A 24,481-nucleotide genomic window follows, 5' to 3' on the forward strand; every position below is an offset into this window, starting at 1 on the left:
AGGAACAGCTGGACAGTACACGCAAGCATTGAATCAGTCAGCAATTCTCAAACAGACTGCAAGAAAAATCGATTTACGAAAGGAGAAAATATTGACAAAAACGCGATGGTTACAGTTTCAGTTTCTATGGGAAGCATAAGATTCAGTGCGTTTATTTCGATCAAGTCCATGTACGCTGCACCACATCAACTCGGCAGATGCCTTACAGCAGCATAACCCAACGCACTTAGTCAGGCCTTGAGTACATGCATGCTTATATACTTTTGTAACTATCCGAGTGGATTTCTTCTACACTAGAATTGCCAGACTGAGGGCAACACTGTTTCAGTTTGTTGTCGTGGGTTCTTTTTCGGTGCACCAAATGCGTGCCGCGCTGCACACGGGACCTCGGTTTATCGTTCCATCCGGACGAATAGATGTTCAGTTTGATTTTTCAGTCAAACTTGGGAGAAAGAGCAAGAGCGGGATTCGAACCCAGTTTCAGTTTCAGTAGCTCAAGGAGGCGTCACTGCATTCGGACAAATCCATATACGCTACACCACATCTGCCAAGCAGATGCCTGACCAGCAGCGTAACCCAACGAGCTTAGTCAGGCCTTGAAAAAAAAAAAATAATAGATACGCTTACATAAATAAATACATAAATACATAAATAAATAATAATTATGATACAAAAATGGTAGTAGTAATGGTAATAATAATAAAATAATAATAATAAATAAATAAATAAGACAACAATGATAATAAATAAGCAAATAAATGTAAAACATGAACCCAGACCATAACGACTCACGGTGCTGGCCGGCGGCGAATGAGCGTCATAACCCATTCTGTCATTTTTCTCCATGAAAAAGAGTAAAATCACTCATTTCTCTTGTTGATATATAAAGTTATTCTGATTCTGATCCTGACAAGTTTTAAAGGACAACAACAGACACACAGTTTCCACAAAAGTAGATAGCCTGTCATTGTCGACACAACGGCACTCTTGCTCTCTCTCTCTCTCTCTCTCTCTCACGTTTTTCTGCCTTGTTTGTTCAACCTCACAAGTGAACTTCTCTTTGGTTTGACTTGACCTGACACACACAAAGTTTCACATTCAGAACGTTTGGCTGAGGTATTGTTAAAAGACGGTTTTATTGTTACTTCCGGCCATGGACATTCTCTAGAAGTCCGTGCTTCCGGTACGTACGCATTTTGACAAAAGTTGGCGTTAACGAAGAGGATTACGGCTGATTCAAAAAGGATACCTAAGGACCTTCTGCTTGTCACAGTTTAGGTATGGGTGCTTTTAAAGAGATTGTAATGTAATTTTATTTTGTTTTCCTTAATGTAAGTTTCAAAAAATCAACCATTCAATGATTAGCGTTGACACGACGAAAAACTAAACGGAATTTCGAAAAACAAATGTACTCGTACATCAAGGCGTTGGATCAACTTTAAAAAGTGCTGTAAATCATATTATCTCATATCGGTATCACGGCTTTTAGGCTTTATTAGCATTTTGCCTGAACAGTTGGAATTTTGTTTTTACAACAGTGTTTATATGAGTGTGCAGTTACATATAATCACAGAATCACAGAAATGTTTGGCTATAGGCTAAAAGCCTTTTGCCCTCGTAATCAGTGTCCATTTATGTGCTTTTGGATCACTTGTTGTGAACAAACCCTTGTTTAAATCTGGCATAGTGTATACTATATTTATCTACAGCTCAGTAAAGATTTAACTCTGTGGAAAATACATGGTTCTTAAACTTTTTGTCAATGTGATTTTTGAAGGCGTTTACCGATGGTGCATTGATGGTGTCATAGGAAAGGTTATTCCACAGGTTTATGATACGGTTAGTAAAGAACTTGCGGAACTGGTTAGTTACGAAATTAGTTTTGTTTATTTTGAAGTTGTGCCCTCGAGTTTTATCGTAGTTAGCCATAGTAAACAATGAAGAGGTGGTGCAAGGATCATAAATATTGTGCATGATCTTATATACTTCAGTGAGATCACCTCTTAATCTTCTAAACTCAAGGCATTATAATTATAATTATCATGTTGTGGCTAGCTTCAGTTGGGGACATTTATATTTTGTAAGCCATAATCCTTCAGGTGTTTGTCGATTATATTATTAGTAAGGTGATATTATTAGTATGGTGATAACATTGATGTATTATACCTTGATTATTAAAAAGCTTCATGATAACATTGATATGTTATACCTTGATTTTAAAAAACAGCTTTTGATTCAGTGCCACATAGAAGGTTATTGACAAAATTAGTGTCCTATGGAATCACAGGTAAAATACTTCACTGGATAGAAGAATTTATTAGTAACAGATCACAGAAAGTAAAGGTTGGTAGCTCTCAGTCAAGTGGTGCATGTGTCCTGAGTGGAATCCCCCAAGGCAGTATACTGGGAGTGGGACATATACTTTTTACTGTATTTATAAATGATCTTCCACAATCAGTAACTGAGTAAGTAGCACTTGTAACATATTTGCTGATGACACTAAAATACACACCCCCTTTAGAATATCAAATATTGCAAAGAGACATAGATTCACTAGTGGAATGGACAGACACATTGAACCTATACTTTAGATTTAATGCTACAAAGTGCAAAGTTCTCCATATTGGTAGCAAAAACCCTGAACATGACTACTTAATCAAAATTGGTGATAAAGAGTTTAATGTTGAAAAATGTGAAGAAGAAAATGATTTAGGTATTATTTTTGATAAAAACCTACTCTTTGGCAAGCATATTGCATGCGTAATAAATATGGCAAATCAGAGAATTGGTATAAAAAATATAATCAAGCTTACCTTCATATTTCTGGACAGTAGTACATTTTGAAGACTATATAAAGCATTGGTAAGACCGATATTAGAATATGCAAACACAGTTTGGTTCCCAAAATTAAAGCGTCAATCTGCTGCAGTCGAAGGTGTGCAAAGATGAGCAACAAAATTAGTCTGTGAAATAAGGGATTTTTCTTATGAAGAAAGGCTAAAATATTTTTAAGCTCCCTTCCCTTAAAGCAAGAAGAGTACGAGGGGACTTGGTACAAGCGTATAAATATATAACAATGTTGATGACATTGACAAAGCATGTTTCATTATTGATCCACAAACTAACATTGTCACCCGTAACAGTACTGACAAAATTCAGAAGCAACATTATAGTAGCAACATTAGAAAATATGTTTTTAGTTACAGAGTAACTAACAATTGGAATAGACTAACATGCACATAACATGAATGCCTTTAAAAAGCTTGTTGATGACCACAATATCATAAAGAAAACAATGTTTGACTTTGATGGTCAAAGGTGAGCCTGAAAAATCAGACCAGGGGTTGTCTGATGGTATGGTATGCGAAGTGCATGTTCTGCTATATATATAGAATTATTCTTTAATGCCATTTATTTTTAACCACCAGCCATACAACCAGTCACACAGGCAGCCAGCCACACAGTCAGTAAATGCATGCATGTCATTGTGCTCACTCTCACACACACACGCACACATTTGCATACATACATGTATACAACACACACACACACACACACACACACACACACACACACACACACACACATGTGATGTACACATGCATGTTCGCACACACAGTTATAGACCAGGAGAGAGAGAGAGAGAAAAGATGCATGTTTTGTTCTTTTCAGTTTTGTATTTGTATGAAACGAATTAACAAAATCTGTTTGAGTTGGCATTAAAAGTATAATTACAATAAACCAGAACAGAGAACACATTCATGAATGATGTCTGTCCCTTTTGCCTGTGTTTACAAAGGAGGCATGGATAGTGTTGCTTGTGGCAATGCAATACTGATATGGAGAGATAGATATCTAGAGAGGGGGAGAGAGCCAGATAGGAAATCAGCATTGGATAGGAATTAGTTCACAAGTCTAACTCAGCTGGATGTAAATTGCGACCAACCCAATACTATCATTTCAATAGGGGAACTTTTTTTTTAGGTATAATCCCAAATGGCGAAATAACTTATCTTGTTCATGTTTAAAAATTATATAATTTTTTGCATGTGACCTGTTCAGTTCTTTCTTTCCTGGGTCAGGTCATTGCTGAGATAAGTTGCAAAGTGGTCACAGATTCCTGTTGCACATGTGACATGCAAAAGGAGTCAGGTTTGGGTGACACACTGTGTCATACTGCATCATCACTTTGCAAACTGATATGTATTTTAATTGGCTAATTGTACAAGCTTGGTTATTCACTAAACGGAAACCAGTTTCTTCAAGCTATTTGCGTAAAAGGGCGTTAAACTAAAAAGGAGTAACTTCACTTTCTTTTTTTCTTTTTTGGTGAGGCATTCTGGATGTCATTGTCAGTCAGTTTTTTAAGATTTATGTCACTCCCAAATTGGTTGTGTTTTAAATCACTTTTTCAACTTTCAGTCTCTGCACTATAACTTATATTGAATAAGATTTTTAAGAAGAACTTTATTATCTCATAAAGAGGCAAAACAAATGTGGACTTTACTCAACCCGAAAATATTAAACATTACTTAAAAAGCAACATTACACATGTAAGACTAAGACATGGATGTGTTGGAAGAATGTGAAAACATAACTGCATTGCATATATCACTTTGAAACATAGTAATGATATGATAAATCTGTTTGAAAGACGCCAACTCCAAAATTGCTGTATTATTCATCATATTGCATATTCACCCTGCTCACTGCCACACACCACCAGTCCCACAATATCAAAAACAGATTATTCAAGAGAGTAAAACTAATAGAAAAGATTATACATACACCATGCAAACACCCACATACATGCATGCACAAACACACTTGTGCACAAATGCACATGTGCATAGGTCTTAAGAACATAAATTTAAAGGGTCTGTGTGGTTTGTAAACACCCATGATATTCACTAATGACGAGTAATGTTCATTCATGATGTTCATCATTACATACCCATGATGTTCATTCTCTTTGAAACACTTCTTGTTATTTGTGAATGAAAATGCTGTGCAATAATTGATGTCATTTATCAGAATGAAGTTTTAGAGTAACCAATGATTTAGTGATCACCCTTGAAAACAAGCATACCAGGTAGATTCTAGAGCCTGTTTTCAGCCTTTTCCAGCTCACCCCATAGTTGAAGTTTTAATTTCTATTGTCGTTTTTATTTATTTATTTATTATATAGTCTAGTTATTAGTCTACATTTGTATTTGTATTTCTCATTTTTGTCACAACAGATTTCTCTGTGTGGAATTCAAACTGCTCTATCCTGGGAGAGTGCGTAGCTACACTGAGAGGGCCGCCCATTTTTTTTTTTGTATTTTTTCCTGAATACAGGTTCATTTGTTTTTCCTATCGAAGTGGATTTTTCTACATAATTTTGCCAGGGACAACCCTTTTGTTGCCATAGGTTCTTTTATGTGCGATAAGTGCATGGTGCACACTGGACCACCAATCAAGGTCTAGTGGAGGGGGAGAAAATATTGGCAACTGAGCTGTGATTCAAACCAGTGTGCTCAGATTCTCTCGCTTCATAGGCAGACGCATTACCTCTAGGCCATCACTCCATCACTTTTAAATCCCTAGACGAGTTTGTTAAATGATTCATCATTTTGATTGAAACAAGTATGTGGTGTACCTACAAAGCAACCATCGAGGACTCTGTTACGTCTGTATATATTGATTTATTAGTAATATGACCCAACATTCCACATGAAACAGTTTAACAGTGTTAGAACTCTCTCATTCTATCTGTACAGCTGTGTTTGGGTATGCCATCAATGATAGTCTTTTTTATAAATAGAACCACCTTGCTGTGTTGCAGATATGGCAATGGAGCGCACAGACAGCTCATCAGCAATGATGAGCATGATGCAGTATGGCCAGGATGACTCTGATGAAGATACTTCCTTCAATGAGCCAGAGGCCCAAGACCAGCCTGCCGCGAAGACGGCTGAGAAAAAATCTCCAGAAAAAAGACGTCACAGCAGTGGCAAGGATAGCGACCCACTGAGTCCCTCACGACGAATCTCAGAGGACAGCTATGGGAGACAGTCCGTTGGAATGATATCTGATGAAGAGATTGATCATCATGTTCCTCACAGGTATACTTTAGTAAAATAAAACGTTTCAGTGTTTTCTTTTTACTAGGAACCATCTAGGTAGCTTCATCAAATTCATATCATACTTATTCTGTTATACTTATAGCCTTGAAATTAAACTGAAACTTAAAAAAGAATCATTGCAGAGATGGTGTACTGAAAATGAATTGTCAGAAAAACTCTGAGGCCTGACAGTATTGAACTTGAAGAAACAGACAGTCTGTAATGATAGGTATCAACACAAACAGAATCTCAAGCCAAAACTACAACAAATCCTGAAATAGATACACCTTCTTAAATGATAAGCTCTGGACAACAATTCCTCTCTCTCTCTCTCTCTCTCTCTCTCTCTCTCTCTCTCTCTCTCTCTATCTCTCTCTCTCTCTCTCTCTCTCTCTCTCTCTCTCTCTCTGACTCTCACTGGTCTCAGTATGTATGTGTATCAGTCTGTTTCTGTTTGTCCACCTGGCTGAACCCACATCTGTCTCAGTCTTTCTTTTATTTTCCTTTTAATTTTCCTGATTCACTGCTGTTGTTTCTTTGCTCTAAACATATTGAGTTATATTGTTGTATTTTTATTGCAATCCCGGTATCATTTTGTAAACAACTTTTTCTGATTTACTGCTGTTGTTTCTTTGGTTAATGAGGCATATTGAATGTTAGTTGTTACTGTTGTATTAATAATCACCATCCTATTCTTCTTCTATAAGCACTCTGTCATTCAGAGTGAGGTGTTTTTGTAATCATATGCCTGGTGTTCTGGCCAATTTATCCACATACAGAAAGCGCGAGCATGAAGACAACGAAGATGGGGAGAATAGTGCTGTGCCAGCCAAGGTGAAAGTGATTGAAGTTATCCAGAAAATTACTCCCTCTGTCTCCCCCGTGGAGGTGGATTCTAGCGACAGCCAGAAGTCCAAGAGCCAAAGGAGGAGCTCAAAAAGTGAGTGACGCATAAGCATGGTTTTGTTCAGGTAATGACTGATACAAGTGATTGTGAATGTGTGTGAGCTTTTCTTTTGTTTCATAAGACAAGATGGACTTTGATTTGTTTTTTTGTAATTGTGAGACATTAGCAGTGCAAGAGTAAGATGAATTTTGTAAGAATGTAAGATAAAAAGAAAAAAGATAGTGGGTGGAGAGTAATACTAATAGAAAAAGATAGAGAAGGATAACAATATTAATATGATCTAGAAAACGTGGGGTTTTTTTGTTTTGTTTTTTGTTCTTTTTTTTTCATTATTGTCTTTTTGTGTACATGCATGTTGGTTCATGCAATGTTACAGATTAACGCATTTTCTAACTACATTGTTGATGTGCTATGCCTCAAATCAAAATAAAAACTACATTCAAAAGTTCTAAATCCATGCATAGACATAACATTTATGATGTCAGTGACAATGGTGACATGTTTCTAAAGCTGAGTCATGATGGAAGGACATTTGATTTGCAGTGGCCATGCGCCTGGTGTCCTACGGCACGGACGACCTGGAGGACGATGAAAATGAAAGTGAGGAGGAAAGTGAGGCAGAGAGCAGCGGGGAGAAAGAGGACTTGGTGGTAACAGCACCCTTTGTATTCATTGGTTTTTATGGTGGCGGTTTTTGGGGGTTTTTTTGTTTCTTATTTAGTTGGGGTTTTTGTGTGTTTGTGGGGTGGGGGAAGGGGGGAGGTCTTTTTTTTGTCGTCTTCTTCCTCATCATTCTCTTCCTCTTCTTCTACTTCTTTTCCTTTGTCCTCTTCTTCTTCTGTTATTTTTCGTCATCTTCTTCTTTTCTTCTCCCTTAACTCTGTGGAGAGCCAATTGGGGCACTGTAAAGAACTGTCAACCAGATTTCTCCTGGTCAGTCTTGTGTATGAAAGATTTTTTTTTCCCCTGTATTTTACTTCAGCCGTTTTATCTTTACAGTCTATTGTTTTTGTCTAAGTTGTAATGACATAGACTGATGAGAAAGACAAGGACTGGTAAAACAGAATTTTTAACAATATGTGTCAAGTTCGTGATTTGACAAATTCTGAAAATAAATGTTGAAGAGGTATTGTCAACATTATTACATTTCATTCATAATGGTTTAAAATAACACATTTTTTTGTATTGTTAAGTAATTCAAAGAATTTTGCTTGAAAATATTCATGGAGCATACAGTATGTTTGCATGTGTGCATATATGCATATATTGGCATTGGTGGTTGTTTTTTTGTGTTTTGTGTATATATTTTTGTTAATGCTTTTGTTTAAATGTCTGTCTACAGTTGTGATTTTAGGTTCTCTGAGAGAGTGTGTGTGTGTGTGTGTGTGTGTGTGTGTGTGTGTGTGTGTGTTTTCTTTCTCAGTACAAAATCGGCAAACTTTTTTTTGTACTGATTCTTTTGTTAACTTTCTGTTGCAGAATGAAGACGTGAATACATGTGAGTATTCTCTTTAAGATTTTATCATGTGTTGGTATGTCACTCTGTATGAGAAAGATGGGGGAATGTGTGAATCTTGACATCTTCATCTTGGTGTCTTGTTTTGTTTCTGTCTCTGTTTTTTGTCATACCTGTGTCCCTTCTTCACTATGTTATCTGTTTTGTTTTGTTTTATTCCTTTTAGTTTTACTGTGATACTCTTCAGTAATGGCATTGGAAGTACCTTCTACTGTTCTAGTGCAGATATTTCCGATTAATAATTTCCAAAGGGGGGTGGCTCAATGATTATTATGGGAGGAAAGGGCAGCGTGGCTCTTTGCATCTGGTGCTGAATGATGTGGGGAATAGGTATGTGTTAACTATGTATGTAGTAAAGTACCATCAGGGTGGTGAACAGAACCCTTTTTGTGCGCGCGCGCACACACACACACACACACACACACACACACACACACACACACACACACACACTACTTTTCCTCCAGTCTAATATCACTGAATAGTGAAAAAACATGAAACTAAAGACGCACACACACGCCTTGCCCTCCCTCTCCCCCCACCCCCCACCCCCAGCCCCCCACTCCCTACACACACAGACACACACCACACACACACACACTTTTCCCCCAGTCTAATATCTCTTAACAGTGAAAAAATGTTACACTAAAGAAACGCACGCACACACACACACACACACACACACACACACACTGATGGACTTGATAGGGGAGGGGAGGGGGGTGTGAGAGTATGTTGCAGCTCACTGGGCTTAGATGGAGGGCGTGAAATATTTTCTAAACCAAGTTCATTAATGTGAGACCTTGTCTCGGTCAGTGGTTGTCACACTTCAACATGCATCATGGATAATTTTTTCTCTTCTTATGTTTTGTTTTTAAAATTATTTCACTTTTTTCTCTTTAGTACAATAGTAGAAAAGCATTTTCATCTCCATTTACTCTACATTTTGCTTATTTTGAATCACCTGTTCTTTGTTGATATACGCTTTGCCTTTATCAGCTGTTAAAAGGTGGTTTGTTAATGATTGAAAGCATCTGCACTGGTTGTACTTGTGCTATTCTTTAATCGCACACCATTGTACTTGTGCGTTGGTCATTGTTTGAATGGGCATTTTGTATTTTTATGCATTTTGATAAAATTTGCTTCTGTGTCGGAAATAATTCTTGTGTGTAAAGCACACATACTTTGCATATGTGATTAATACCTTATGCGATATGCCTTTTACCCTTAATACATGGCCTCACAAGAGGGGATCCACATAGGATATTTAGATATCAATAGCGTAAGAAATAAGACAAATGATATTGCAACTATTTTGCATAACAGTGGAACCAACTTTCACATATTCTCTGTAGCAGACTGCTGCAGAGTCTAGATTGACTGATTTGATTCCCAGTTCTGATGTATACATGCCCAACTATGATACCATTGGACTCGACCCTGCTGGTCCAAGATCTACTGGACTTCTCTTATATTGTGTCAGCTCACTATCGTTTAAGAGACTAACTCACCTTGAAAATTATAATGTTGAATCTATTTGGATAGAAATTAATTTCAAACATTGCAAATCAATTATGATAGGATTTTTGTACAGAATATGGTATGATAGGTTTAATTCATTGATGGATGCAGCTATTCTTGAGTCCAAAGAAATTATTCTTTTGGGAGACTTTAACATTGATTTGACAATAACTGGTACAAATGGAATTGTAGTTTTGCTATGTACAGACTGGAACAAATAATGGATTTCCAAACTCATATTACCAAACATACTGAAACCCTCATTCAGTCATTGACCACATTTACGTCAACACAAAATCTAACATAGTGGAAGCATATTCTGTTGAAACTGGCTGTAGTGACCATTCATCTGTTTATCTGACTTGGAAGAAGAAAGGTGTCAAAATTCCTAAACCAGGATATAATCCAGAATTTTTTTTACAGAAGATTTACACATTTCAATAAAACTGTATTCATCAACTATTTGCTTTATTCTGGCTTAGAATATGTGTATCAAATTAGAAACCCTGATGATGCTGTTAACTATTGGATCAACTCATTTTAATTATATATATGACAAACATGCTCCATTTATAAGAAAAAGGATGAAACATAAAATTTGGCCTCAGTGGTTGACAAAAGAAATACATGAGGAAATGAATTTAAGAGACTACTACCTCAAATCAAAGAAAAAACTATATAAAAAAACAAAGAAACAAAGTAAATTCCATGCAGTGAAAAAGTATTAAATATTTTCAGGACTTGGTGTCTTTCCTCTACAATTCGAAATCAGTTTGGAAAGCTATCAATACATTGACTAAAAACAACTCAGAATCAAATTTTCACAATCCAGTGAATGAAATATCACCTCACCTCACCTCACCTCAGGCCCATAACTACAAGGTAGTCGTTGGGGGAAGCCTGAGGACCGCAGACGCAACCTCCCTTTTCCATCTGTCTCTGTCAGCAGCAACTCACGTGTGTGGAGTCCGGTCCATTGTTTGATGTTCTCATGCCAGTTCTTCCGCTGTCTTCCTCTTCTTCTCCCGCCCTCGATGGTGCCTTGCATGATTGTTTTGGACAAGCTTGTGTGTCAAGTGTTGTGTCCAAACCATATCAGCTTGCGTTTCTTCACAGTTGAAAGGAGAGGTTCCTGAGGTCCAGCAAGGTTCTCAATTCTGCTCCGTACATGTTCATTGGTCCTGTGCTCGATCCAGGGAATTTGAAGGAGCTTCCTCAGGCATTTGTTCTCAAAGGCCTGGATCTTCCTTTCAGTTTCGGCCGTCAGTGTCCATGCCTCGCAACCATACAGTACAATGGAGACTACCAGGGCTTTGTAGAGTTTGAATTTTGTGGAGAATCGGATCAGTTTGGTCATGGCTGCTGTGGCTGTGCCAATGCGAATTCTTATTTCTGCTTTGCTGTTTCCATCTTTTGTCAGGGTTGCTCCTAGATATTTGAAGTTCTCGACATCTTCCAGTTGTTCTCCGTTCATGAAAATAGTGGCATGGGCCATGTTCACGCTGTTTACCATAGTTTTGGATTTATCTGTGCTGACCCCCATTCTGTAAGCACCCGCTCTATCAACGTCTGTTGGTAAGTTCCTGCAGTTCTTCGTTCATTCCCCCCATCAGATCTATATCATCAGCAAACCAGAGGTTGCATATTCGTCTGCCAGCAATAGAGATAGGAGTCTCATGGTTTTCCAGTGCCTCCTGCATTATCCTTTCCAAGAAGAGATTAAACAACACAGGAGAGAGGATACAGTCTTGTCTGACACCAACGGTCGTTTTGAAAAACTCCCCTAGCTGGTTGTTGAGGAGCACTGCACTGTTGGAATTCTTGTATAGGGCATCTATCATGTTCACAATGCCTTCGTCGATTCCATATCCCCTCAACACATGCCATAGTCCCTCATGCCAAACCCTGTCAAACGCTTTCTTGAAGTCAATAAAGTTATGGAACAAGTCGCGTTGGTGGTGAAGGTGTTTCTCAATGAGTATTCTGCAGTTGAATATTTGCTCAATGGTGCTTCTTCCCTTTCTGAAACCAGCTTGTTCTTCGGCGAAATATCACCTGGTAAATTAAACTTTCATTTGCTAATATTGCCAAAGATATAATCATAAATGATAAAACAAATGAAAATAAATTTAAAACTACTCAAATAATTTTGTAATTCGAAGAATATTTCAAAAGCTATCAATACATAGACTAAAAACAACTCAAAATCTAATTTTCATAGTCCAGTGAATGAAATATCACCTGGTAAATTAAACTTTCATTTTGCTAATATTGCCAATGATATAATGTTAAATGATAAAACAAATGAAAATGAATGAAACTACTGAATTAAAAATTAAAGCTGTACAAGCTTATTCTTTTACCTTCAATAAAGATCGTTTTGACTTCACACACACACACACACACACACACACACTGTGCATCCATGGTGCATATATTTTACGCCAAGTCTAGCACCGGTGACAAAAGGTGTGATACTGTTCAACAGCACCAGGACCCAGGGGGCTGTACTTTGATGTTGACAGCATTCAGCTGCCCCCGGAACCGCCCGGTAAATGCTCCAAGGAGTTGCAAGTAAGTTCATATTTATTGTATTGTAGAGGATTTTTGTGACAGTCCATCACTACATGATCGTTGTGTTCTGTTGTAGGATTTGCTTGACTAGGCCTGTAAAGGGAAGAGCTGCTGACCTAATAATGAAAAAAAGTTTGTATTAAATTCTGCAGGGGCATAGTAGAATGACCAGTTTTCCACCACAAAACTTTGTTTATAGAAATATACTGAATACTGTATTATCTTCCAGTAAGAATAAACCATTTGTGGTGTAAGACATAAACAGTACACAAGAATCACAGTCATTGTGTATACATGAACGGTAAAACACTTTGTGTTAACTCTAAGTAATTAATTTGATTGGCTGAAGGCTGTCACTGGATTTTGATCTGGGAATGTGTTAGATAACAGTGATTCAAGAATTATTGTCAAGATTCAACCCATGTGGCATCTTTGATGTTACATGGCTGAATGAGTTAGACATTGGTCTTGTGATCCACTGTTCACCTGTGATCAGGGTTCAGTGTCCCGGTTCGACAAAGTGATGTGTCCTTGTGAAAAGCACTTTACTCATTTTTCTCACCCCACCCAGGTGTGTGTGGGAGGCTGACTTTTGGTGGGAAAGGTTAAAACAGCAGAAGGAGGGGACTGGGTCCTGCCAACTTGTGTCAAACCCAAGAACCAGTGGATATAAATTCAGTGCCCCAGTGGCAGTACTAAAACTAAAAGGCTATGGGGTCTTTAACCATGTCCTTTAATTTTAAACCTAGTCATTACAGGGAGAATGAAGCATGATACAAGCTTGGGGGGTTGTCCTAGTACTGCATTAGACACAGAAACTGGCCAGCAGAGTAAAACTGGCCATAGCCTGAACCATATTGACATGGTTAATATGATGACCTTAGAATGCTTTCTGACCATAACATGTGGGTTCAGTAACTGTCCCCTTTGACTTTCAGAACAAAATCATCACAATTCTCGAACGCGCAGGGATTGAAAAGTTCGACCCCAATTTACAGATTCAGAGAATGACCAGCTTCAGAAATCCCAGGTGAGTTGGAATGGATATTTTGACCAGGCATCTCTGACAATAAACAGTAAACCAGTAATAAAGATGACAAAAGATGAAGAAATCATTCTCATATAGCTGTTTTTTTTTTTTTTTTTTTTTTTTTTTTAAATCTTTGCATCATACATATTCCACTCACAATTGGTGCACTAAAACAGCATGCTCTTGCCAACACCCATCAACACATACACAGCCTATAACATTGCCAAGGAAATGTTAAACAAAATGAATGTGTCTTGAGATTGGTTTTAAATTCACTCGGTGTTGGAGTGTTCGCAGACTGGATGGCAGCAAATTTCAGATTTTCAGGGCATTGAAACCAAGACCACATTCCCCAACTATCTTCGTTTCACATCTTGGAAGTTTTAAGAGGTTTTCATTGGAAGACTGAAGAGTACCAATAGAGTGGTACATGGAAAGTGAGGTAGATAGATACAGCAGAAGTGAACCATCAAAAAGTCTGGTCTATATGCATGTGTTCTCTCTGCTTGTGTGTGGATTTTTAGTAGTACTTAAAACTCTGGTCGTTGAAGAAGATAAATGTTTTCCTGTTTCAGCATATACGACAAACTGGTTGATATGCATCAGATCGATGAAAAAGGATCCAATTTCAAATTGGTAAGTTTGTCAACAATAACCAAATAACAGCAAAAAGAAAAAAGAAAAAAAAAAGGAAGAAAAGAATCATGTGTTGTGTCATTTTACCTGTTGTTTTTGTTGTATGTGTAGCTATATGAGCTGTGTACTACTTTTGCTGTTAACCAAGGATTTTAGGTTTACATTCCTTGGAATGTGCTTTGGTTTCAACAAGATTGCAATGCCTTTATTTTTTTTCTTTTGCGAGACTGGTGTAACTATGTAAATTGTGTATACGTGATGATGATTAATGTGCTGAGTATGATTAATGTGCTGAGTCCCAGCCGTCATTATGCCTTCTCTCTCAGAATGCCTGATTTCATTGGTGTTTGAGTAAATTAAAATGTGCATCACTGTGTTTCTATGTGTTTGTAGACCTGTGCCTACGTGACTGTGGATATGTGAGTTTTTAATGAATTATGTGAAATAAACCGTGTGATTTCAATTTCAGGATGTGTTCAATCCACATATGTGGGGCAAAGATTCCTTCTACGATGAATTGGGTAAGTGTGTTTTTGTTTTTTAATTGTTATTGTTATTTTTGTTTTTGGTTTCATTCCCCTCTGGATCAACAGGATTTTCTGAGGGCCATCTGGAGTCGTTGCTGGATTAGCAAAAATTGCATTTAGCAGATTCATTTTCAGAAAGTTGCAGTTTGACTCTTTCACCAACAGCTTGAGTTAATGAGACAGTTCCACTACAGCCAACTCAATTAAACATCGAGTGGTGATGTTAAAGCAGGACAGTTTTCCATATTGTAGCAAAGCTTCACAGCTGCAGCCAACCTTCCTACAAAATAGAACAATGATTAACCTTCACTCTCTAACCAGATTTGAAGTGAACGAGTTCATCGTTTAAGGTTTTGACACAAACGGACCTGTGCAACTGAGAACGTTGAGTCTGAAATATTTGGCGCTTGGGAGTATTTTTCACTCAGAAACTGAATTAACAAGAAAGAACTTGAACATTTGAGTTAGCAACACAGTTTTTAACTCTATGATCTTGCCTGTAAATTGGTTTATGTGTGAAGAGTATGGCATGTTAAAACTACTTTTGCAATGATAGCTCAGCGGTAAGGTTGTGGAAAAGACAACAACAGGTTTAAAGATTGATAAATAGAAATATATAACTACATGGTTTCAATGTGGAAATGTGAGTTCTGGTCCGTTGTAGCCAAGAGACTGCATAGCTTATTCCAACTTTCAATTATTTTTTCATGCTGAGCCAAAAGTATGATTTGGATTGACCTATGCAATTTACACATTGTCTGTTTGCAGTATGTTTCATTTTATTTTGATTTTCTACTCTCTTTTTTTTTCTTTTATATTTTATGATTTATTAGTGATTTCCGGCTTTTTATCCAGCATGTTGCCTGCATGTTGTGGAGTATGTACACAAGCGTTACAAGTTAATATGATTTGTCAAAGCTGGAAAGTCATGATGAAAATGGATAAAGGTTGAAACTTTGATAGCTATGATGGGAAAAATGAATACGAAAACAGTGAAATGCCTATCACTGTGGGCTGCCTGGCACACAACCTTAGCTTTGACAGACATGATAATGAGCCAAAAAATAACTATCATGACACCCATTATCATACTGTTGTTGTATTTTTATTCAGGAGAGCCCTCCCTGAAAAACTTTGCACAGTTAAGTCTCTCAAATGTATTGGAGCCTAAAAAGTTTAAAGTTATGTTTTGAATCCTGAACTCCAGAATATTTTAGAAAATAAAGGATATATACTTGCTGAATTACTGCACAGTTTGTAAAGTTCTGTAATATGTGTGTGTCTGTGGATGTGGCATTAAGAACAAGCGTGTGAGTTTTGTTACAACTGTTTTTCAGACAAGGCGCAAAAGAAGGACATGGAGAGACGAGAGAAAGAGAGAAAAACCAAGGTAAGAATGCTTGTAACGTTTGTCATAAAAAGTTGTACGTGTGTTGAACAGCAACATGTATGGATGAATACCAGCATGTGCTCTTTTATTTCCATCATTGTCGTTGCCTGTCTCGCCTTTTGGGTAATAGGACGTCAGTAACGCTTTGCCATAGCTTTGTTCTGTTTTTTCTGTATTTTGGGGCTGTTAACTCATATGTATGAGTTGGGTGTCATGTGTATGATCGTTTTTACCCCATTGTGTTGGCAGACATACACCAGAAGTGCGTACACTGGTTGTGTTCTTGTTTCATAAACCACTGATCACAATCTTTAGCGTGCATATTAGATCATCTGCAAGTATGCACACACAAAGGGGGTTCAGGCACTAGCAGGTCTTCAAATCGGTTGACCTGGGAGATTTTTTTAAAAAAAGAAAAAAGAAAGAAAAATCACCACCTTAACCCATCAGGTACTGTGAAAGGTATTTGATCCCAACATTTCTTCTCAGATTTAAAGTCCAACACTTAAACCACTGGGCTGTTGTGCCTGTCCACCATTCTCCTGTCTTTGGCCCATCTTTTCCAGCTACCTTCAAAATATGTCATTTGCTCTCTGTTGCTATTTTCTCTCTGTTGCAAAAGAAAAGATTAAGAGGCAGTCATCAAATGTAATGCTTAGAAAGTTTGTTGCTATTACTATTAGTGCGCGGATGAATCAACACACAAGAGAGAGATGAGGAGAGAGAGTAGACTTTGGACAGAATTCCATGCAACTGGTTGTGCAGTGCAACAGGTCACAGTAATCTGTTTGTTTGTCTGTCTGTCTCCTGGTTTTCTCCAAGGGAACTGTGCGAAACACTGGTAAACGGATTGTCTATTAAAATGTATCATTTTTTTCCCACCTTCTGGAAAGTTTCATCACTTTTAAGATTTTTTTTTTTATCTTAAAGCTTTCACTGCCAGGAAAATAAGATTTAAGTGAAATCTATTTGCCAGGGGTTTTTTTTCACAAAAAAACGGGTATAAATTTTCAAAAAATTCTGTGCTCTTTGTTATTGGAGAAAGATCCATAAAAGTATATATTTTCTGAAAGGGAAATGAATAAAGAATACAAAACACATGATGTTTTCCCATTTTATATATTTTTAGTGACATGCTGTTGTTTTGAAATCAGTGTTTTGTTTTTTGTCACATTTTCAACTTGTTCATTACAAACATTAGTCAGGTAATTTGCACTAAAATATATTTTCTGGACAAATGGATATCTGCACACACAAAATCATACTAGAACAACCACAATATAAAAAAAACTGAAAAAGAAATAGATACATAATGCATTGACTTCTGCAAGTGATAATATGGATGTGAGGCCACGCCCCCTCAGTCTCCACCCCTCTCCTCTTCACCCCTCTCACACGGTCACTTTATCCAGTTCTCATCAGACTGCGTTGGCTGAGTGCCAAGAAAATAGCCCACACCATGGCCTGTTAAAAATTTGGTGACTTCTGTTCACTGCTAGAGCTGAACAGCCGGCATCACTCACTGATAGTCGTACCTTGGCCACTCTCTTGATTGCTCCCTTTATTTTCTATCAAATCGTCCTATAAATGTTCACAACTGTCTTCTCCTTCGAATTTATGCTTCAATTCTTTCTGAGCATCAGCTTAAGAAAGTAATCTTGGTTGATTTAGTTCACCACAATCGCATGTCTTGAGCACGGAGTCAGTCCGACATTTTGTTGAGCGAGGAGAGGAGCCAGGCAAGACTGCGGCCAGTAACCCAACCAAAACGTTCAAATAAAGGACTGCCTTATGACGCAGATGGTGTTTCTAACTATGAATAGAATCTAGAAAGATTCACCAAGCTAAAGCTACCAGCATTTTTGTCAACGAACTGAATGCAAAGTAAGGAAAAGTCAGAATATTTCGATAATGAGTTACCTCGTCATTGTGGCAGCGAAGCGTACATGCTTTCTATGACGAGTTATCTCGTTATATAGGCAGCCTAGGGATTAATTTCCTATTTTATGAATGTTTGGATAGGAACATCTTCTATTTGTTACTCATTTTATTTGAGAAAAGTAGCTGCAGTGTTAACAGCTTGTTTTTAATTGACTGAACATATGATCCATGCCTGCTAACCCTAATGAAATTTCTCTAAGTTTTATGGATTTTAATCTGGTCTAGAAAATAAGGATTTTCTACGTTTATTTGTGGTTTGCAACAATTTGAAGAAGAAAAACAAATTCACAGTTAGCAAGAAATTCAACTGGCATGCTGGTTCTGTAAATTCATCTCTGTTTTCAACCTGAAATCAATATTCTGGGTATGCACTTGGTGCCAGTTATTTTTCACCAAAATGATTTTTTTTTTTTTTTTTTTAAGTCGAAGGAATGTGTGCAGCAAATCAGTGGGAAAAATGAATACATCTGCACTTTGCTTCGCAGTATCAGAAGCAGTTTCCTTTCTTCAGTGCAGATCACTGACGAGACAGGTACACATTCTGCACAATTTGCCGGTGTAACTTCAAATTTTCACTTGTTGGCGGGAATTACATCACTGCTAGAAGTGGGCAAAACATGCAAGAATTGTAAAGCTGGAAAACATGCAAGAAAGGTTAAAGTTGAAGAACTACGGGCATCTGGGAAGAGCCCAACTTCAATCTGATGATGCTTAACTTGTAAATTAGGTTATTGTATGGTGTTCTCATTTCCGGAGATGACAAGGTTGTTTGTGTAAATATGAAAAATTCCCTTCCCGGCCAGAATCCTAGCGAGATTACGATTTTGGATTCGTAAAGGTTGGCAGCTGTGATATGATTGGTTTTGATTTGCCAGTGTATCAGCCTTTATGGTTATGGTTTGAGTTTCCTGTTGAGGGATGATGATGCTGATCTTCTGTGTGCAGATTGAGTTCATCTCAGGCACCAAAAAGTCGGCCCCTTCTTCAGATCATTCTTCAGCGGGAACGTCAGGTAAGTGGGCAGTGCAAGAAGGAGTGCAAGAGGGAGGTATAATTCTTGCACTGATCAGAGTGCATCAAGCAGTGTGGACATGCCTTGATGTTCCCTGTAGTGGAATGTTACAGTTTCAAAAGATCCAATAACACTTGTAGAATATCACTCACACACAAGCACATGCACACACACTCACACTCACTCACACACAAACACGACACACGCGCACACACACACACACACACACACACACAAAGATTAATGTGTATAACTTATTTTAACCATTATTAAACTTCACACACGTGCACACACACACATACACACACACACACACACACACACACTTGCTCGCTCGCGCGCACACGCACACGCACACACACAGATTACAATATTTAACTTATTTAAACTGTTATTAAACTTCACATTCTCCAAGTCAAGTCCCATCCTGGTGCCCTGACTATTCTGCTTTCATCATCCTCACACAAAAAAACCCACATACACTACTTGAACTATGAGCGCACTGTTTCCTTTCAGACGAGAAGAAACGTAAGAGCAAGTGGGACGCCTTGCCGGCAGGACTGCCCTCACAGATGCACCGCAGTGGCAGCAGTGGTTCTGGCATGGCCAACCTGACGACAGCTGCCTCTGGCACCCGAGCTACCGTCATCTCCGCAGTCGGTACACTGACCAAGAAAGCTTCCTACAACATCATCAACAGTTCTGGGCCATATCGGTCATGAGCCAGGAGAGGGGGTGGGGGGTAAGATAATGGGGGAGGGGGGGTGGGGGAGAGGAATGTGTAAGTTGTCAGATGTAAATATGTGAGCATGAAAAAGTTGACAGTTGTTTTTGTGTGTGTGTGTGTGCGCATGAGAATTCAACATTCACATGTCAGCAAATGTATGGGATGGTTGACGAGAGTCTCAAGTCGGTTCTTTGTTAGGGATTAGACTGTCACAAGACACTTCATGTAAAGTAATCCCTCAGAATTGAGGTTTCCAGATGTACATTTGAGAGTGAAGAGTCAGTGTGTGTGTTGTTCAGTTACTGACAGGGGTCCCTCAGGGTTGGGCCCTCACCTTGGGCTGTGTGAGGCTGAAGTCTTATACAGGGTTGGTACAGTCATGGAAGTCTGGGGGGAAAAAAATCATGGGAAATCAAGAGAATCTTTTATCCAGGGTTGGAAAAGTGCTTGAAAAATCTGGGATAAATGTGTTTGGAAAAGTCTTGAATTTTTATTTTAGGAAAAAAAATTTTTTTTTTTTTTTCATAAATTTAACCAGTACTGTTCAGCAAAGAGGTTACTGCATTTTTTAAACATCTAATGAACAAAGAGTGATGAAAATTGATTATTGATATGGAGATATCCACCAGTCTTTTTATTTTGTCAGTGGTCTTTCAGATCTTTTTTTTTTTTTTTTATTCAGTTTTGCTTTTTGTTTCTTTGGAAATGTTTTGGTCAGGTCTGGAAAAATACTTGATATTGTTTGGTCATATCTATGGGGTTAAAAATGGTGAGAAATGAAAAGGGCTTAAACTGTTGTGTGAGTTTATTTGGTATGGACTTATGTTCCCCTGTTTGGGAATTACAGTGGCATTTGGGAAAAGAGGAAGTGGTATGAAATGTTGACTCTGATTTTCATTGAAGATTCATCATCATTACGTTCTAAAAATGATGAAATCCTTAGCACTGTTCATCACACACAGACATGCTTTTTTCTTGTTTATTGAGGAATTGTCTGTTCTGAAAATGATGAAAATTGCTTTTCATCATTTTACGGATGTTTGGATTCTTTATGAAAAAAAATGTAAAAAGAAAATAGTTTTTAAAATCCCTTTTGTAATAAAGGTTTCTTTCTTTTCAGAGTGGCACATTTCAGTTGGTCAGGCATAGTTGATGTAATGATAGCCCATTGTAGCAAAGCTGGATTATTTAGATTTGCATTTGTGGTGAGTGAGTGTGACTGTATACCTGTATCAATTCTTCTGGTCACTTTCCACTTATCTTCTGTCGCTCTCTTTCGTCATGTTTTCCTTCATTGTCTGCCATTCATCTGCAAGGTTGTTGGTTTGTTTGTTGTGTTGTTGTTTTTTTTTGTTTGTTTTGTTTTTTTTTGTTTTGTTTTTTGTTGTTGTTTTTTTGTAATAAGTGTTTGGGCATTTTTTTGTCTTATCAGGGTGTGTGAGTTGCATGCTGCCATTTTCTTTTTTCTATTTTTGTATGTCTGTTGTTATCTATGATTGTGTTATATATAATTGTATTTCTATTCAGGTTTGGTTAGTGTTGTTTTGTTTTGTTTTTTATCCTCTGGTGAAAAAGAGACTGAATATTCAACGTCAGAAGCATATGCTATTCCCCTGTGGGGATGCCGGGGGTCTTTCAGTATGAATAGCATCCCCGCCTTCTGGAAATTCTGTGCTAGAAATTTCCTCTTTTCTGTCACTCTTATTGTTTCTCCTTTTTTCTTTCTTCACTGTGGTCTCCTTTTTCTGCCTTCCCAGTCCATTCCCTTTTCTTTTTTTCAAGCAACCCGTTACACGTTTTTTTCTCTCTTTTCCACACGGGTCTATGATGTACTATCTTTGCTGTTTTGCTCTGGCGATTAGGTAGTGAGATGTAAACACTGGGATGGGCACTAGCTGTCTATTCTGCAGTGTTATTTGCCTTTATGGCCTTTTTATGTATTTTTTGTTTGGCTTTGAAGTGTTGTTTTTTCCTTTTTTACAATTTTTTGTAATCTGGGGATAAATTGAGCGGAAGAGCTGACGTCCTCAGCATGGCTTAGTTTTATTGCGATAAGGAGCAAAATGGTTGGGATACTTTGTCATGAACTGTGTTTTGTGGGTTTGTCTTAGTATTTTTATGTAGATGTGACAGTTTTGTGTTGACGCGGGTGAGCGTTTGTATGGTTTGACAGTCCTGATATATCCCTGTGCGGTCAGCTGAACTATAAGCAACAAGAATAAGCATGTGCTTATGTTTATGTGCTGCTTTCCTTTAAGGATGGACAGGATCAGTATTGACAGTGTTTTCGGCCCTGATATGATCCTGTTTGGTCGGCAGGGCTGTAAGCAATGATGATAATAATGATAAATCTGGTCACTTTAAAAGAGGAAAGGCACTGATGATGTGAACAGATTTAGTTGCTCTGTTTCTCTCTCTCTCTCTCTCTCTCTCTCTCTTTTTGTATGTGTGTGTATGTGCAAAGAGGGAACGTGTTCAGTACCGTCTATGTCAACCTAGGTACTTCCTCTGATACTCAACTTCTCAGGATACCTCACGTCAGAAGTAAGACCTATGGACACAGATCGTTTTCTTTTCAATCGCCAAAGACGTGGAACAAGCCCCCTGATAACGTCCATCATTCTGATTCCCTCGCATCTTTTAAATCTTGTCTCAAAACTCACCTTTTCCCTCAGCAATAAGTTCAATTGTGGCAGGTCCACTTCCTTTGCGTTAGCTGTGCTTGACTATGTGTGTATACACATGTATGTTAAAATGTATGTATGCAGTGTGTGTAGTCACATTTTGGCATGTGTATGTAACATAGATGTAATGTTTTATGTTAACAAAAGCGTTTTTGTAAGGCACCTAGAGCAGATTTCTGGACAGTGTGCTATATAAGTATCCATTATTATTATTATTACTTGGGACAGTAGTAAAATCATAGCGAGAAAACAAAAGCTATGGCATAAGGGGGAAAATGTAGTGGTATTGTGGAGCTTAGGTTTTTCACTCAACTTTCATCAAACTTGGTACAGATATTGGTCATAGCCAAAATAGAATAAGATGGTACACTTTATTTTCACTTTTTTTTATTTTAAGGTCATTATACTAACTGTGTCAATATGGTTCAGGCTAGGGCCAGTTTTACTCTGTTGGCCAGTTTCTGTGTATAATGCAGTACTTGGACAAACCCCCAAGCTTGTATCAGTTTGACATGGAAAGAATGCTGTCTGAACAGGGAATATATGAAGGAGCTTCTCTTAAACATTCCGTAATTCCTGTCTTGACCGCCTTGGTTTTCTTCTGTTTTTTCCCTCCCATTTCACTGAAATCTGAAGAGAATGCAGTAGTTTTGTTTCCAGTATTTCAGGATGTCTAGCATATATATGTTTCTGTGGGTGTCTGAGAGAGAGAAAGTGAAATCTGTTCACCCTGTTTGTTAATTTGTTGTTTTAAGAATCTGGAGAGTTGGGGTTGTGTTGTTTTGGTTTTTTGGGGGGGTGGTGTTTTGTTTTGTTTACAGGCTTTCAGGAATTCTAATACATAGCTAAAATACATGTGTGTGTGTGTGAAGGTGATGGAGAGAGAGAAACTGAAATCCTATTGTGTTGTTTTTTGTTTGTTTGTTTTTATGTATGAATCTTTTGTTTGTTTCTGTCTGTCTGTCTTTTGTTTTGACTTCTCAGTGTGTGAGCGTGTCTCTGGTAAATTATTACATAGGTATTTTAATGGCTGCTGCCAGTGGCAAGGGATCCTCCAAACATGCGGAATTCCTTTTGTCATTCCCTATGAGGAGATACAGTGAACAGGGTTGGAGGTCAAAGGTCAAGGGTCAAGATCATCAATTGCCACAAAAGATCATTTTCGCAGCCACAGTACTTTCATTTAATTTTCATCACTGAGCGGTTGTTGATTTCAGTGGAGAACATATTGTGTTCTCTCTGTTGTTTGTGAAAACAAAATGTATCATAATCCATGCATGTCTTCTCTGTTGGAAATAAATACAAGAGAGAGGAGGGGGGTGAAGGAAGATGATAATGCCATTTTAATGGAGACAGAAGTTTGAATGAATGTCCCGCAGGGACTACCACCCTCCCCACTCTTCCACTGCCAAGTATATTGGGTTGAATGCCTGCATCTGTGTATGAAGAAGTTTTGTGGCTCTGTGAGTTCTCTCTTGTATGTGTGACTTATTACTTGATGAACGAAACATTTGATTTGTACATAATAAATAAATCGGTTGTAAATGATTTTGCTTTGATGGGTCATGTTTGTATGTGTGCATACCTTGTGTGTTTGGTTGTATTTTCAGTTGTTGGTTGGTTGGTTTTGTTGGGGTTTTCTTTGTTTGGTTGGGTTTTTGTTGTTTTTTGGGGGGAATGGGGGGAGCGTGTTTTGTTTGTTTTTTGCTGCCCCATCATCTGCATCATTTCAGTGGCATTACTCCATGCCACTCATTCCAAATCCCCTATACACAGCTACACCTAGGTTCGTTTGTCGCAGTCTCGCCATCGGCAGTCCACATGAAACCAGGAGGCCACACACCAGAGAGATATTGCACTGAAGCCAAGTCATTTCGGTGATGTTCAGTAGTGCCTGTTCTGATTTAAC

The 24,481-nt window shown here is 38.0% G+C and overlaps 1 protein-coding gene and 1 long non-coding RNA gene across 2 annotated transcripts; one reads left to right on the forward strand and one right to left on the reverse strand.

Annotated features, from left to right (window-relative positions):
- The first annotated feature begins 1,170 nt into the window (after nt 1–1,170).
- Nucleotides 1,171–20,188, forward strand: LOC143286962 (uncharacterized). The gene is made up of 12 exons (XM_076594947.1): nt 1,171–1,278; nt 5,828–6,107; nt 6,887–7,047; nt 7,558–7,664; nt 8,494–8,512; nt 12,540–12,625; nt 13,564–13,655; nt 14,231–14,291; nt 14,761–14,812; nt 16,156–16,208; nt 19,095–19,161; nt 19,678–20,188. Exons 2-12 carry the CDS (start codon nt 5,830–5,832, stop codon nt 19,881–19,883), a joined length of 1,182 nt encoding a protein of 393 aa, XP_076451062.1. The 5' UTR covers nt 1,171–1,278; nt 5,828–5,829; the 3' UTR covers nt 19,884–20,188.
- A 3,186-nt stretch (nt 20,189–23,374) lies between these two features.
- LOC143286963 (uncharacterized) lies at nt 23,375–24,202 on the reverse strand. The gene is made up of 2 exons (XR_013055898.1): nt 23,962–24,202; nt 23,375–23,853 (listed from the first exon to the last, which is right to left on the reverse strand). It is a non-coding gene; the product is annotated as an uncharacterized LOC143286963 (long non-coding RNA).
- Nucleotides 24,203–24,481: the final 279 nt, after the last annotated feature.

The sequence above is a fragment of the Babylonia areolata genome, chromosome 10, assembly GCF_041734735.1.
Source record: "Babylonia areolata isolate BAREFJ2019XMU chromosome 10, ASM4173473v1, whole genome shotgun sequence".
Classification (NCBI taxonomy): Eukaryota; Metazoa; Mollusca; class Gastropoda; order Neogastropoda; family Buccinidae; genus Babylonia; species Babylonia areolata.

Bases quoted from the DNA above. Each gene is read 5' to 3' on its own strand.
- LOC143286962 (XM_076594947.1), top strand. From the start codon at position 5,830: ATGGCAATGGAGCGCACAGACAGCTCATCAGCAATGATGAGCATGATG. The intron at 6,108-6,886 runs GTATACTTTAGT...ATCCACATACAG, and splicing joins GATCATCATGTTCCTCACAG to AAAGCGCGAGCATGAAGACA. The intron at 19,162-19,677 runs GTAAGTGGGCAG...GTTTCCTTTCAG, and splicing joins TTCTTCAGCGGGAACGTCAG to ACGAGAAGAAACGTAAGAGC.